At 48.4% G+C, this 15,516-nt stretch overlaps 1 protein-coding gene across 14 annotated transcripts in view; it reads left to right on the top strand.

Annotated features, from left to right (window-relative positions):
• Positions 1–5,787, top strand: part of Sugp2 (SURP and G-patch domain containing 2) — a 34,646-nt gene extending 28,859 nt beyond the window's left edge. For 4 of the 14 annotated variants that reach the window (XM_040290243.2, XM_078037897.1, XM_078037898.1 and 1 more), the window contains exons 9-10: positions 1,691–1,827; positions 2,546–5,787. In XM_040290243.2, coding sequence (XP_040146177.1) covers positions 1,691–1,827; positions 2,546–2,666 — 258 coding nt within the window. In that variant the 3' untranslated portion in view covers positions 2,667–5,787. The remainder of the gene's footprint in view (positions 1–1,690; positions 1,828–2,545) is intronic. The other 10 variants (XR_013434260.1, XR_013434259.1, XR_013434258.1 and 7 more) reach the window with 10 other exon arrangements.
• The last annotated feature ends 9,729 nt before the right edge of the window (positions 5,788–15,516 follow it).

Below are 15,516 nucleotides of genomic sequence, written 5' to 3'. Positions count from 1 at the left end.
CTCCACCCTCCAGCAGCTTTTCCTAAAGGGGTATAGGCAGGGCTGGATACAACCCCATTTCTCATCCCAGCAGCTGTATTCTACCTTCTCCATTCTTCAGGTCACATCCTGGTTGTGAGAGACCTCCCAGTGCTGGCAGCTCCCACCTGGTGTCTTTGCCATACTGTTTGCCACCCTCTTCATGTCCCAACTCATCTCTCCTGCCTCCCCTCCTTGACACCCTGCAGAGACTTCCTTGCAGTGTGGAAATGCAGCCTGCATAGCATCACTTGAGCTCACACACATATGCCAACCCTGCTGCTTGATATCTTAGGGATATACCTTGGTGTCTGTGAACTCAGCTCCTCTCCAGGTTGTTTTGTCCCCTCTAGGATGAGAGCACTACACACCGTGCTCCTTGCCTGGCTCTCCTCTCCCTCTTTCCCTGACCTGAGGTCCTGTGCCTGCCTTCCTTTGGTGATGTTGGGACCCCTGGTCCAGCCTTTTCTGCTTTGGCTCATGCTCTTAGCTTTACCCCAGGGATGGCCAGAGGGCCTCTCCAGAACTCCATAGTCCCGATATTGGGGAAGCTGATATTCCTGGGCACCTCGATGCACATGACTAGTGGTGACTTGGTCTTTGAATCGAGCCTCCTGAGGCCTGTGTTATAGGTGGATAAACTATTGAGGGTTGACTACCCGCTAGGCCCTAAGATCACAGGACTCAACCTGTCACCCAGGATCATCCAGCCCTCTCCTAGTTGCTCCCATACCTGTTCCAAAATCAGATCTTCTCTGCTATCCCCAGTATCAGTTGCCTCTATCTTCCTCATGATCATTGAGGATACTACTTAATGTAGCTTGCTACCTCCTCCTTCCTTCTATCTTTCCTTCTCTTCCCTCCTTCTTTCCCTCCGTCTCCAGAGCAGTCTCTCCAGTTAATTCAGTGAATATCTTTAAAGAGGGAGAAAGGAGAATAGCACACACAGGGTAATGTCCTAAGCTACCCATCTAGGTTACTTTAATAAGAGTGATTGGAAATTCCTTCTTCAGCCTCACTGGCTCCTCCTCCAGAGGTAGGGGCTGGTCTGGGGGCTTTTAACCTCCCCAGGTCTCTACCCTGTGGCCTGAGGGTACCCAACCTCCCCACCATCCATAATGCACTTCTTAGGCCCTGTTCTTCACAGTGCCAGCTCTTGGCAAGTTCTGTTTAATGTTAGACGTGGACCTTGGCACCCAAGTAGAAACAGCCCTGGGAAAGACAGACAGGGAAGGTGGGGTAGCAAGTAAATGAAGCCAAGGGTGGCAGGCGGAAAGGTTCAGAAGAGCTGATTTCCCCACTGCCTCTCTGGCCCCCTCTTGTGTCAAGGCCTATCCCTTGGTGCCCCTTACTCTGGAGTGTGCTTTCTGATCCCTTAACCCCAGGACCTGACATCTGTTTCTGTGGTTTTCTTCAGTCTTAGCAGTGGCCAGGCCCCAGAGCCAGATGCCAGTTCTGTCTCACAAGGGCATGTCCCCTTAGGCCCCTACCCTTTAGAAGTCCCACTTGTTGTGGATGTTGCAAGAAGCCAGGAGATGACTGGGGTTTGATCATCCTGGGAAGTGACAAGGGAGTAGGGAGGACACTGGGAGTGTCAGGTACAGCTCAGAATGGACTCTGGCTCCAGGCACTTCCCTGCAGTCCACATGCCCAGCTCTTTCTTTTTCCTCAGAAACCCAAAGACTTGGACTTCGCCCAGCAGAAGCTGACCGACAAGAATCTGGGCTTTCAGATGCTGCAAAAGATGGGCTGGAAGGAGGGCCATGGTCTGGGCTCCTGCGGGAAGGGCATCCGGGAGCCCGTCAGCATGTACGTGGCACAGACTCGCAGCCCCCACAGGTGGACAAGGTCAAGCCCTAAAGCCTTTGGCCTGCAGCCTGAGTCTTGGTTCCTCTGGTGTTGAAAATGGCTTAAAGTTGGCAGCTGGGGTTTTGGTTTGGGGGTTTGTTTGGTTTTGGTTTTGATTACTTTGTTTTTTGTTTTGTTTTGTTTTGTTTTGAAACAAAAGGAGCCTTCAAATGAGAATTAACTATTTATATACATACCTTCACATGGCTCCTTCCTGTATCTGTGTAGACCATTCAGCTGCTTCTTGGCCCTAGTCATTTCAGCCCCGTTTATTATGGTCATAAAAGCTGAGTGGTGTTTTGGGGTACATATGCCTTAGAATCACACTCCCTTCCAAGGGAAACAGGTCCACCAGAATGGGAAAACGTAGACCCAGAGTTTATGAGACCCTCCTCATAACGTCCAGAGGTCATCTCATTTACTGCTGAGATAGCTTCTATGGGGTAAGGTGATTTACTGGGACCAGGGTTTCCGGGCACCTTGAGGTGGCTAGTGCTCTTGAGAATGAGTGAGTGCTCCTGGTTTTCCATTCTTTGTTATTTTGATTTTCCTTTTCTTTTGATGTCTTTGTATGTGTCCTGCATTTCTGTATCCCACTACCACTCCAGCCCATATTCCAGTCTCTGCATCCCAAGCTCTGGGCTCAGGTGCACAACTAATCCTCCATTTTACTTCTTAGGGGAACTGCCTCAGAAGGGGAGGGCTTGGGTGCCGAAGGGCAGGAGCATAAAGAAGACACATTTGACGTGTTCCGTCAGAGAATGATGCAGATGTACAGACACAAACGGGCCAACAAATAGGTATGTGTGAGAGCCGGTGCATGAGGACTTCTGCCCACGCTCACATCCTGGTGTGTAACATTTCCCCCAGAAAGGCTGATGTTCCCCACTTCCTCAAAAGCGGACAATCATAAAATCCTGTGAAGGAAATAAAAGGGTCTTTGGATGTGGATGTGTCCCACTTCTTCCCTTCCAGGTTTGCTGGAGCAGCGAGCTTCACACTAGCTAAGGTGTGGCCAGCCTGCCTCATGGACTGTGCCTCATGGCCTGACCACCCTGGCAGTAGCTTCTGTGCTGGGCTCTGAGGACGTGCATGCAGGCTGTTCCTTGCCAGTTCACATGGGACCAGGCTGCCTCTGGCCTCTCTCTTGCTCTACTTTTCTCTCACAGATGACAGCCACCTGCCACATAATGCAGCCAGGACACGGACTGTTCCCTAGTCAGGAGTGGCCTTGCTATCCGGAAGTATAAGGACGGACGTGGAAGCCAAAACCACAAGGATCAGCGGTTGGCCACATCCTTTTTTGAGGGTCTTCAAATCCTTTCTCTTCCAAAGGGCCTTGGGCCTTTAAATCTCATACTCTTTCTTTAGTTACCCTTCACCCATGACTTCCCAACTCTCAGTTTTGAACAAAATCGTTCTCTTCCTGACTAGATCAGAACCACTGATGAGAAAGATAAACCTTGAAGCCGCAATTACTCTTAAACCATCATCCTGCCCTGGATCTGCCTGGAGCCCAAGTATGGTGTGGTGTGTACATGAAAACCAACATCTGCAGTCTCTGGGGTGGAGGTTTCCAACGCCAGCCTGCCTTTCTCTTAAAGAAAAACAGAATGACCATTCTCAATATACTTTTTGCCTTTCCTCTCTCTTCCAAATGCTTTCCGCATCAAGTCCTCTCCAAGTCTGTCTTGGTTCCTCTCCAAAAGATGGCACTGTCCAAAAGTACTTTGGCCTATTAAGTGCAGTGGACCCAGCTCCATGGTTAAATTTCTGGCACAGGGGTCATTGCTGTCCTGGAGCGCCAAAGGCCATGCAGACACAAGTGCAGATTGTGCTTTCCTGCCCCCCAGAATTTTATCTAGGGATACAGATTGGTAATCTCCAGGTCTACACTCTGATACTAAAGCTGAATGGAGATCTCTGAACAGTTCAGATACTTGCTTTATTGAACATATTAATGGCATTTTATCTCTAAAAATCCTGAGACTTCACCAGTTTTTAGCAACAGTCTAATATAGCTGTATTCAGTGGGGAGTAACATTAAACAGATATGAAATTTCTCCCAAATGTATGTGTGACTAGAATCCACAAAGGAAACAGGATATACTTGGTATTTTTGGATTTGATTTTTCCTCCCATGCTGAGAATGGAAACCAGGGCTTTGCACATGCTAGGCAAGTGTACTACCATCAAGCTACATCTCCCAACCTTATAATTTTTTATATTGAGACAGGGTCTCACTGAGTTGCCCAGGCTGGCCTTGAATTTGTGATCTTCCTGCCTCAGCCTCCCAAGTAGCTGAGATTACAGGTGTGCACCACTGCACCTAAGCCACTGGATTTTTTTTAAGTGCATATGGAGTCTTCCCTACAAAGGGCCAAGAGGCTATAAATTCTCCAAGACTTCATCTGTTACGTGTGCAGCAATGTAAAGAATTGTTGTCTTGGGCTTTTGTAAAGAACAGGAAGGCTGCTCTCAGAAGATTGGCTCTGCAGCTGTTTGCTATTTCAAGAAGGTAATTGCAGAACTTTCCAGATTCCTCAACACTCTCCTACTTTGTAACTCCATGTGGAATGCTCAGACTGGGGGCATCTCAACCCTTCTTCATAAAGCAGCAGTGTTGAACTTTTAAATGTGTGCTAAAATCTGGAAAATTTGGAATCCTGCTGACACCCAGCGATTGGGTTACCCAGCAACAATTAGGGTGTCAGCCACAGAGCCGAGTGAGATTCAGGACTGTGAGGAATCCTTGCTTTCTGAAAGCCACAGCCCTCCCAGGCTGTGCTCCTACCTCTGGGTTCTGTCTGGCCCTACTGTCCCCACTCCATGCTGCTTCTCTTCATGGCAGGTGCAGTCCCTGGGGTCTGCTTGCTTCTGGTCACTTCTGTTGCTTTGGCAACTGGCAGATCTTTATGGCTGAGGAGGTGCCAGCACTGAGGATGAGCCTCAGTCCAACTCTCAAATAAGCCAGCCTGCAGGGGGGGCGGGAGGACAGATTTGGGGGACCCCAGGTATGGAGCTTCATCTTCTCTTTTCTATCCTCACCTTTCCAGCAACTTCCATGTTGACCATGGGTCAGGTGAACAGATGGAATTCAAAGCAGGCGCTAGTCCATAGAGGCCTCTTGAGAAATGCTCATTGTCCCTTAGCAGGGCACATTCCCCCACCCCCAGCATGGATATCTAGCTCTTTCTTTCCAGCTTAGCTTTGACTGTTGTGCACACTTTGTCCTAACCTGTTAATTTTAATCTATTAAAAAGCAAAATACTGAGGAATTGCTGGTATGTGAGCTCTGGTCCCGAGCTTCCTGCCACTCCTAGACACATCTTAGTTTGACCTGAGATTATTTCAGTGAGCCTTTGACTAATGTCACAGTAACAACCATTTCTTGAACCTAAAAAGTCCCATAAATGCTGGGAGGATGCTTTTCCTATAGTTTCATGTCAAGGCTGTGAATATGTCCCAGGGAACTTGGGGAATGTGGCTGTGTGTCCTGGTGCTGGGCCAGGGCTAATGCCACTGGACCTCTATTCCTTCCTCTCTCCTCTTCCTCCACCCAGGCTACCAATGCTCTCAGGTCAAGGCCATTCTACAGGGAGGGAGCATTATGTGCAAGCGGGATGTGCAAGTGTGTGACCTTGTCAAAGTCACTGTTTTTTCTGTCATTCTAGTTCCAGGGTCTCTTCCACGAGGACGACAGGCATCCGGAAAGTGCTAACCTGCCACTTTGGGTGCTTACCGTCTCTGACTTGTTTCCATCACTGGAAATCCCATAGACAATGTTAGTGATTTTGGTTCTTGGTAAAATCTAGAAGATGTTTGTGATGTTACCAAATGAAAGTTTTGTTTTTTAAGAACCTAAGAAGTTGTGAATGTTGTCAATCATTTAGCAGTTGCAATAAATGTAGAGGAAACCCAGTTTCCTGTGATCTCAATTGATGTGTTTTTAATCAGACCTATCAGAAGATGGTAATGCGGACATGCTACTGAAGGTATGCTGCTGCCCAGGAGCTGCTCTCTGCTGGCCCCAGGACTCTTCCCTCGTGTCTCTCAGGCTTGCCCCAGTGAAGGGTCCTTATATCACCAGGGAAGCAGAGAGATGCCATAGAGCTAGTGGCCAAGCTCTGGGAAGGGGGATCCTGGTCTGTGCGGGGAGTTAATTGCAGAGAGCACAAGCCTTCTGTTGAGGGTGTCAAGGAGTGACAGCTCATGACTCATCAGCCTCACCTAATCCTGGCTTGGGGTTTCAGCTGCAAGAGGTACATTTGGGCCTTCCTTCTATTGAGGAGTGACTTCTAGGGCATGATCAAAGCTACCCATTGTTCCCTGTGCCTCCTGATCAGGTGGTATGCATTTAGGTCCCTGCCATCAGGTTAGAGACAGACAACAGGGCCATAGGGAGCTGGTGCAGGACCCCCCCCCCCCAATCATTGAGGACAAGCAAGACCCACAGTACGATGAGTGTGGTGAATAAGCAGGCCCTTTCCAGGCACCTCTACCCTATCTTGCCTTCAACTCAGACCACCCCATTCAATAGAGAAGCAGAGGTAGACAGTCCAGGGAAGGAGGGGTAAGTTGCCTCCCCCTGTGCTTGTAGGGGGTTTAAGGGTTCGTGAGTATCTGATGATGAGTCCCTACTGAGACTGGAGCCACAGTGTTGCCCAACTACCATTCTGCCAGCTGCACAACCCCATAGTATAGATGGGGAAACAGGCCCGGGAAGAGGAAGAGCTGGGTCCCAGGCTACACAGTTGGGGGCTCCTTGATCCTTCAAAACCGTCTTTTGAAGACAGAACCTGCCTCAGTCTCCCATCTGGGTGTGGGCTGGCACCTTGTCACAGCAGGGAGCAACTCCTTGAGAAGAACCACTTTCTACTCCTGAATGTCAAGTGTGGAGGAGCCCTTGTGCTTCCAGGTCAAGAGGGAGCTGCACCCCACCCTGCCCCTTGCCCCCTCTCTGCCTGTGGACCTTCGTCCAATCTTCAAGGCCCTTCTTCCATGACCCTCCAGAAAGGCCCAACTGCCCTTCTGGTTTCTCCAGTCCTATTTTTGGCCACCCTGAGCTGGAGCTGTCAACATCCCACTGCCACAAGCAGGCTAAAGGCTTCTCTTCTGGGGCTTGAATCTTCTCTTCAGATCCCCCTAGCGCTACATTCATGTTTGATGAAAAGACAGTGAACAATATATTCCACAGTGTCTGAAGTCCCATCCTAATGGTGGGTCCCGGTTTTGGACAAGCAAACTCAGGCCAAGTCCCAGATGAGGCACAATAAGTGAACTCTGGTAAGTCACTCCCCGCCCGCACTGGATTTGATTTCCTTCATCTATGACATCAGCTGATAAAGGATGATGTATGTGGGCCTAGAAGGAGAAATCCACAGGGTACTGTCAAAAGACAACATTTCAACAAATGGAATTAAGTGATCTTACATTATTTGTGACTCTGGATTGACTAGTATCTCATTTAAAAATAGGAAGGGGCTGGGCATGGCAGCACACACCTGTAATCCCGGCAACCTGGAAGGCAGAAACAGGAGGATCACATACTCAAAGCCAGCCTGAGTAATTTAGCAAGACTCTGTCTCAAAATAATAGAAAGGACCAGGGCTGTAGCTCAGTGGTAAAGCACCCGGGTTCGATCTTCAGTATGTATGTACCTATGGGGAAGTAAAGGGATGTAACTCTGGCACAGTATTTACCTAGCATGCTCAAGCCCTGGGCTCAATACCCAGCACTGGGGTGGGGGGAAGTCCTTAAGAGTAAGATTCTCTGCCCCAGAGCTCCCTAAATGTTATTTTGTTCCACCTCATGGCCAGTTTGATGCAGCCCAAGGTCACTGTTGATTACCAAATTCAAAGTCTTTCTGCCTCTAACCAACTTTGTCAAATCAAAGAACACAGCTCACTAGTCTCAGGGAGGCATCTGGACAAGGTGCGATAGTAACACCATCAAAGCCACAGCCATGAAGTAAAATACCTTCAGCAAAAATTGAATCACTTCAGATAGGCGAGGTGGTGCACTCCTGTAATCCCAGTGACATGGGAAACTGAGGCAGGAGGATTGCACTTTCAAGGCCAGCCTGAGCAACTTAATGAGACAGTTGTCTCAACAAAAAAAGGCTGTGATGTACCTCCGTGGTAGAGTGCCTGCCTAGCATGTGTGAAGCCCAAATACCACAAAAAAAGAAAAGAAAGCAGATTGTTTTGATTGATATGGAGTTAATTCAGGTTATTTTACCTTCCAAGGGTTAAACCAAAGGAATCTTCTTTATCACGACAGCAAAAACTGCCTGTGTGGGAATTTGGCTATTATCTCTCCTGATTTTTTGGAAGGTCAGATAAACACTTCCATTTATGGTGAAGTGGAACATTGGTATGAGGACTCCATTTTGATTTGGTTTGTTGGTACCTAGTTCAGTAATCAGTCATAATCAGTGTCCTCCTATAATTTCATTTTCACTTTTCAAAAAAAAAGTCACTTTTCTATAGTGTTACATTGCTGTTTTAATATAATTTATTATGCTATATAGAAACAAAAGTACATTGGGAGACTGGGGCAGGAAGATCACTTGAGCTCAGGAGTTTGAGCTCAGCCTGGGCAACATAGTAAGACAGGTGAAGGAAGGAGGGAGGGAGGGAGAGGGAAAGAGGGATGAAAGTTAAGTCAGTCAAATACACAAACACCCAATAACAAATTCTGGAAATTTCCACAATTACCTATTACAAAGCGGACTGGGTTGCAGGATGGAATTTTTAATTTATCTCATACATTTCTGCATGGTTTGAAATCTTTACTGACGTGGTGACTTTAGTACAACAAAAAGTTGATTGAGTTCTATGCAAACCAGGATGAAAACCTCAGCCTTGGATTCATTTTAAAAATTAAAGATCATAAAACTGGACTCCAGGCCAACCAACTGTGACCAATTTTCTGATGAGGGGTGGCTTTTCTCCACTCAAAACCTTCCCCATCCAGGACTGGGGTTGTGGCTCAATGGTAGAGCCCTTACCTAGCATGCATGAGGCTCTGGGTTCGATCCTCAGCACCACATAAAAATAAAATAAAGGTATTTTGTCCACCTACAACTAAAAAAAAAATAAACAACTTTCCCATCCAGTGAAAGCCAGCCCATTTCCCAAAGCAGAAACAGACCTAGCACCATCTCAGGAAGTCTCATCTGGTTTTCACAGAGCTGGGATGGAACCCAGGGCCTCATGCATGCTGGACAAGGGCTGTGCCACTCAGCCACATTCCTGGCCACCTCATCTGGTGTTTGTTAGTTCTGGTACCGGGGATTGAACCCAGAGTCTCTCTGCCATTAAGCTACATCCCCACCTGCCCTTTATGTTTTAAGAGGGTCTCACTGTTAAGAGAATGGCCCTGAACTTTCGATCCTCCTGCTTCAGCCTCTCAAATTGCTGAGATGACAGGTACCACTCACTGCACCTGGTTCCCTCATCTGGTTTTGAAGCTCCTCATACACACATATGCGCCACCATGCAAGGCTCACTTCACCCCTTCATGTGTCATGTTAGAGTAAGGATGCTCCTCCTTCCCGGGGATCAGATGAGATGCAGACACACAAGGGATTCATAGCAAAACAATGCAGGCAGACAGTGAACACAGTTGGCCTTCAATTTCCAGTGAGGTTATGGGCTGGGAGTGGGTGCAGCTCAACTATAGAGTGTTTGGCAAGCACACACGAAGACTTGGGTTCCATCCCCGGTTTTGCAAAAAAAGAAAATCCAGTTGCAAAACATGGGATGGTTTAGGGGGAAAAAATGTATTAAATATGGGCAAACACTTTGCATAAGGAATGTTTGGCTGTGTTTGAGCACAAAGAAGATGGGTCTGCTCCAAACTGTCCACATTATGGGGAAATGGGTGGTGTCCAGGAGGGGACTTTTCCTGGTCCACCCTCCTCCCCAGCCGTGTGCCTCAGCGGAACCAGAATGCACGCCTATAAAGGAAAATCCATTGAAGAATGTTTAAAAAGGAAGTAAAAATGACGAAGCACGTGCTGGCAGCGATTGTTGCTCTTTGTTTTCAGAGGCAGCTGTGGTCTTAGGAGAATAAGCATCAGATCTGAGCCAAGACAGTCTCTTCCTGTGTCAAATGGATGAGTAAGCATTGCTTCCGCCCAGGGCCATTGTCCAAAGTCTGCTGAAATTCCCTCTGCCATTTCACTGGCAGTTTCTCCTGGGGTCTCTTCACTCACTCACTCATTCCTTCACCACACAGCTTATTCCTGGAAGACCTCTCTAGCCAACATCTAAAACCACAGTTAAATTATAAACTGCAGTCAGTACTGGAAGAAAACACCCGAAGGACAAAGTAAAGGCAACACTGAGGCTGGTGGGGTGGTGCACATCATTCCAGTTACTCAAGAAACTGAGGCAGGAGGATTGAAAATTGGAGTCCAGCCTGGGTAATTTAGCAAGATCCTGTCTCAAGGGGGGAAAAAAAAAGGTTGGGGATGTAGCTCCATGTTAGAGCACTTGCTAGCATGTATGAGGCTGGCCCTGGGTTCCCTCCCTCGTTCTGAAAAGAGGGGAAAGGAAAGGAAAGGAAGGGCAACACTCTAGGGACCAGACTGATATTTTCACTGGAAACTTGAAGGTGAATCAGAGCATGCCAAGTAGCAGAAATGGCATGTGTAAAGGCCCTGAGGCAAGAATGATCTTGGCTGGCAGAGGAGCAGCTGCTTCCAGAGGCCAGGGTGGGAGGAGACAGGGCTACAAGGATGGGGAATTCCAGTAGTGTGGCCGCCAGGGGCTCCTGGGCATCAGGCGGAGTGTGCATCTTGCCCTTTGAGGCAATGGGGAGCCATGGGAAGCTTCAGAGCATACTAGAGGCTTATAGTTCTACGGACACTTCTTTTTTGTGTGGTAAAACTTATCTAACATAAAAATGTCCATTTTGCAGGGTGCAAATCAGTGGCATTTTGTACACAATATTGTACAACCATCACCTTTTTATAGTTCAGAACATTTTCATCACCCCTAAAGGAAACCTCACATCCATTAGCAGTCACTCCCCATTCCTCCCACCATCATCCCCAGCCCCTGGCAACACCATCATCATCTCCTCCTCTTCCTCCTCCTCTCAGTGCTAGGATGGAACCGAGGGCCTCATACATGATAGGTGAGCACTCCACCATTTAATGACACACCCAGCCTCCTGATTTGTACCTTTAACAAAGCAGCCAGGAAGGACGGGAACAGAAGTAGGCTCCCAGATGCTCCATCCATGGCCCCCCACTTCCCTTTTTAACACCAAGCACCTGTGATGATTGTCAGGGCAGCTGGGGGCCCTTTGCTTGAAAGCCCACTGAGGGCCAGAATTTCCTGGAATTGCCGTTCCCCAGGCAGCCCTGACCAGCCGGTGACAGGGATGGAGTAAAGCCACCTTAGCCAAAAGACACAGAGAAACAGACCCCATGCACTAGGCAGCTGTTTGGCATCTTCCCCACAACGATTACATCCACATCCACGTCCCTTCTCACTGAAGCTGTGTCACAGCAGCCCTTACGTCACCCTTGGGCCATTGTCTAAAATGCAGTCTCACACACTGTTGCAGGCTCCACCTGGCCCCAAGCTTGAGTTAGGTCACTTCCAAAGAATCTGGATCCAGCCAGCCCTTCGCAGAAATGGCTCACCTCTCCCAGTGTCCGCCCTGAGGCCTCTGACTCTTTCCTTGCTTCAGTCCTGAGAGGTCCACTCCCCCCTTCTGTCTGGCCTTTAGCACTCTTTGTAGATTGTTGAAATGGGCAGGAGTGGCTGGGCTCAACTCTGTCCCTCAGAAAACAGTCCTGTATCCAAGCAAGCAGGACAGGCACCCAGAAGAGAAGGGGTTCTTATGCCACTTGGGACATTTTATAACAGCAGGGATGGCATGGACACATGGTACCTGTGCTCTCTTCCTCTTAGACAACAACTACATATTTTATAGGTGAGGAAACTGAGACCCAGAGAGGTAGGTTAACAACACCTACCACATCACTAATAAGGGCTGTATCCATGAGAATTCTAGGCTGCATAGAGCCAGAAAGGGAATTAATTAAGAATTAAATATTATGACTTCAGGCTCAGCTGGATCCAGGAGCAGGCAATATCATAAGGAAGCAATCATTTTGTCTATCTATCTATCTATCTTATCTTTTTCAGTGCTAGAGATCAAACCCAGAGCCTCACAGATGTTAGGCAAGAGCTCTACCACTTCAGTCTACCACTTGTGTCCATTTCTTGGCTCTGTTGTCCTTTGTTCCCAGACAGGTGAGATGACAGCCAGCAATGTCGAACTGACCTTTATCTACTTTAAGTAACATCAAAAGAGTTCTGTTGGGGCTGGGGATTTGGCTCAGCAGTAGAGGGCTTGCCTAGTACGTGGGGGAGCCCTGGATTCTATCCTAAGCACCACATATAAATCAATAAAATAAAGGTATTGTGTCCAAATACAACTAAAATATATATATTTAAAAAAGAAGAAGAAAGAAAAAAGAAAACTACAGCAGGTGGGGTAAAGCCACCTTAGCCAAAAGACAGAGAAACAGACCCCATGCACTAGGCAGCTGTTTGGCGTCTTCCCCACAATTACATAAACGTAATCATTGGGTCTTACCAGGGCCTGGGGCACATGTCCATCTCTGAACCAATCACACAGGCCAAAAGGTCACAATACATTGATTGGCAGAGTCTGGGTGGGCGGGGCCAAGAGCGGAAGCCTGGTTTTCATCCCTGAGCTGTACTGATCTGTTTTAGGCTGGCCACTTTTGTCCCTTCAGGCACCTACCACTGCAAAAGTCACCATCAATCAGCACTGGAGATGACCCCGGGAACTTGCCACCCGTAAGTCTCAGTCCTTGCTCTGTGCACACCTTAATTTCTTCATCTGTAAAATGGGTCATCAGGAGCCTCTGGTACTCAGTGAACAGGTGCAGGGGTTACAGAAAGCGTGATCAGATGAAGAGAGCAAGGAAAAGACTTTCTGAGTGACACTGGGCCCGCGTTGGGACAGATTGCACCCAGCAGTGAGTATTCAGCAGGATAGGGGCACAGGGTACCTGGCGCCTGGGAGCAGCCGGGGACACAGCGGAAGCCGAGCACGTGGCGTGGGCGCCAGCCCCGGAGGCCAGCCTCTGAGGCCCCATTCATCTTCTCGGAAGAGCCATCATTCTCGCTTGCCCTCCACCGGGCCCGGCCCCTCCTCTGCCCCAGTTTTTTGTTTACCCATTCAGGGCCACAATTTATTTTCGGATGAGAATGTCTCTCCTCCTCGCTGTCTGTGGCCACCAGCCAGAGCCATGGGGCTGGCCACACGGAGGGAAGGAAAGCTAGGAATAATTCACCCTAGTTTTGAGAAGTGGGGTCCTGGGGAAGGGTCTCAGGCTTGGGGTTGAAGATGAACACTTCTTCATTCACCCAAATGAGGATGCACTTGTTTTGTTCACTTTTTTAAACATTTTTTTTAGTTAGTTGTAGATAGATGCAATAGCTTTGGTTTATTTATTTATTTATTTTATGTGGTGCTTAGGATCGAACTCGGTGCCTCACACGTGCTAGGCAAGTACTCACCACTGAGCCCCAGCCCCAGTCCCTGCACTTATTTTAGTTTTCAGTTTAAGTTTCGAAATCAGATTTATTTTATTCTGTTGATCAGATCATATAAAGGGAAGTTCATGGTCAGCCCCCTCCCCCACCTTCAACTCAGCAAACTTCTATTCATTCTTCAAAACCAACACCCACTGGGCCCGGGGTGGTGCATGCCTATAATCCTAGTGGCTTAGGAGGCTGAGGCAGGAGGATTTCGAGTTCAAAGCCAGCCTCAGCAAAAGCAAGGTGCTAAGCAACTCAGGGAGACCCTGTCTCTAAATAAAATACAAAATAGGGCTGGGGGGGTGGCTCAGTGGTCGAGTGCCATGGAAGTCAATCCCTGGTATTCCCACCGCCCTCAGAAGAAAACAGCCAACACCCATGCAGTGCCTTCCACCCTTCACGTATCCACACCAAGCCATGTTGTTCCCTTCTCTGTGCCTAAGAGAGGAATCCCCTGGCACCGTGGTCATCTGTTTATGACTCTTTCTCCCACCCTGGGCTCTGTTCTAGCACCCATATCAGCGCCACAGTGGACACTTAGTAAATATGTTTTTTTTTTAATATACAAGAAATTTTAGAAAGCATAAAATAGTATGCAAATTACGTTAAAATATAATTTGCATGGTATTCAAGCCACCCTTTTAAAGTCACTTCAAGGACTAGAGATGCAGCTCACTGGTAGGGCACTTGCCTAATGTGTGAGGCCCTTGTTCCGTCCCCACTACCGGAGGGGAAAAAAACAAGGGTCAGTGCCCTGGATGAAACCCAGGGCCTCAGCCTCTGCCACTGGGCTGCATCCCAGCCCTAGGGGTTTTTCCCCATGTCGTCACAGCCTGGTGAAGCCAGCCCTGCAGTCAGTTTTAGACATTTTCACCCCCCCCCCAAAGAGACCCTGCCCCCTTCGAGGTCACTCCCCACTCCCCTCTCCCAGCCCCTGGCAGACACTGATCCACTTTCTTGTCCTGTGCGTCAAGGTTTCCAGGATCACCCACAGCGTAGCCTGTGGTGCTTCATTTCTTTTGGCCAAATGATGGATAATCCCTTGCCCCTTCATCCACTGATGGGCGTCTGCATTATCTCCACCTTTGGCTGTTGTGATAAAGTCGCTAAGAACTTAAGTGCAAAAGTGTCGGCATACACGTAGGTTCTCTCTCTCTCTCTCTCTCTCTCTCTCTCTCTCTCTCTCTCTCTCTCGTTAACCAAGGAGTGACAGTAAATGTTTAGTGGTCATTTTGGACCCTCTAAACTGTAGCCCAAGTCACCGGCTTGTGTAGACTAAACGTCAAATCCTACAGCTTCGAACTCAGTCTCCACTCGCTCCCGTGGGAAGAGGACCAGCGCAGCCCAGAGATGACTCCCTGCCCTGGGTTTATTTTGGTCCAGAGTGGCCGGCTTGGTCAGCACCTCTGGCCTGCCTCTGCCCAGGACTGTGAAACCAGAGTCCTCTGAGCCTCATGTCCTTGGCCTGCAGGTGTCCTGGGATACATCCAGGGCTGGGAACCTGGCTTCTAACCAACTGTCAAAGGCCAAGGTAAGTGGCTGAGGCCTGGCAGCTGGAAGCCCTCATTTTATGTCAGGAATTCCCCTTCTGAAAATCAAAGACCTCCCTGGCTCCCATCTCCCTCCAGGCCTCTGGGTGCTGGTATAATCAGGGTTCACCAGAGAAACAGAACAGATAGGATATGTGGATATTATATTATATATGTTTAGTGAGATTTATTTTAAGCAATTGCCTTATGCAATTGTGGGTCTGATAAGTCAAAAATCCACAGGGCACTTTGGCAGGCTGATGATTTCTTTGTTGTACTCTTAAGAATTCCTTCTTCCCCAAGAAACTCTACTTTGGTCCCAAAAGGCTTCAGCTGATTAGATAAGGACCACCTGGGGTATCCAGGACAAATTCCTTTACTTCAGGTCACCTGAGAAGCCTTTGTGTTCTCTCACTTAGGGTGATGTGTCCCACCCTAAGTGAGAGAACACAGTGGCATATTGACCAGCTACATCTGGGCAGAGAGCATGGCATGTGCAAAGGCCCTGGAGCCAGATGAGGAGC

Source organism: Ictidomys tridecemlineatus, chromosome 2, assembly GCF_052094955.1.
Source record: "Ictidomys tridecemlineatus isolate mIctTri1 chromosome 2, mIctTri1.hap1, whole genome shotgun sequence".
In the NCBI taxonomy this organism is placed as follows: Eukaryota; Metazoa; Chordata; class Mammalia; order Rodentia; family Sciuridae; genus Ictidomys; species Ictidomys tridecemlineatus.
The sequence above is the reverse complement of the archived record's forward strand: the minus strand, read 5'-3'. Positions and strand labels throughout refer to the sequence as shown.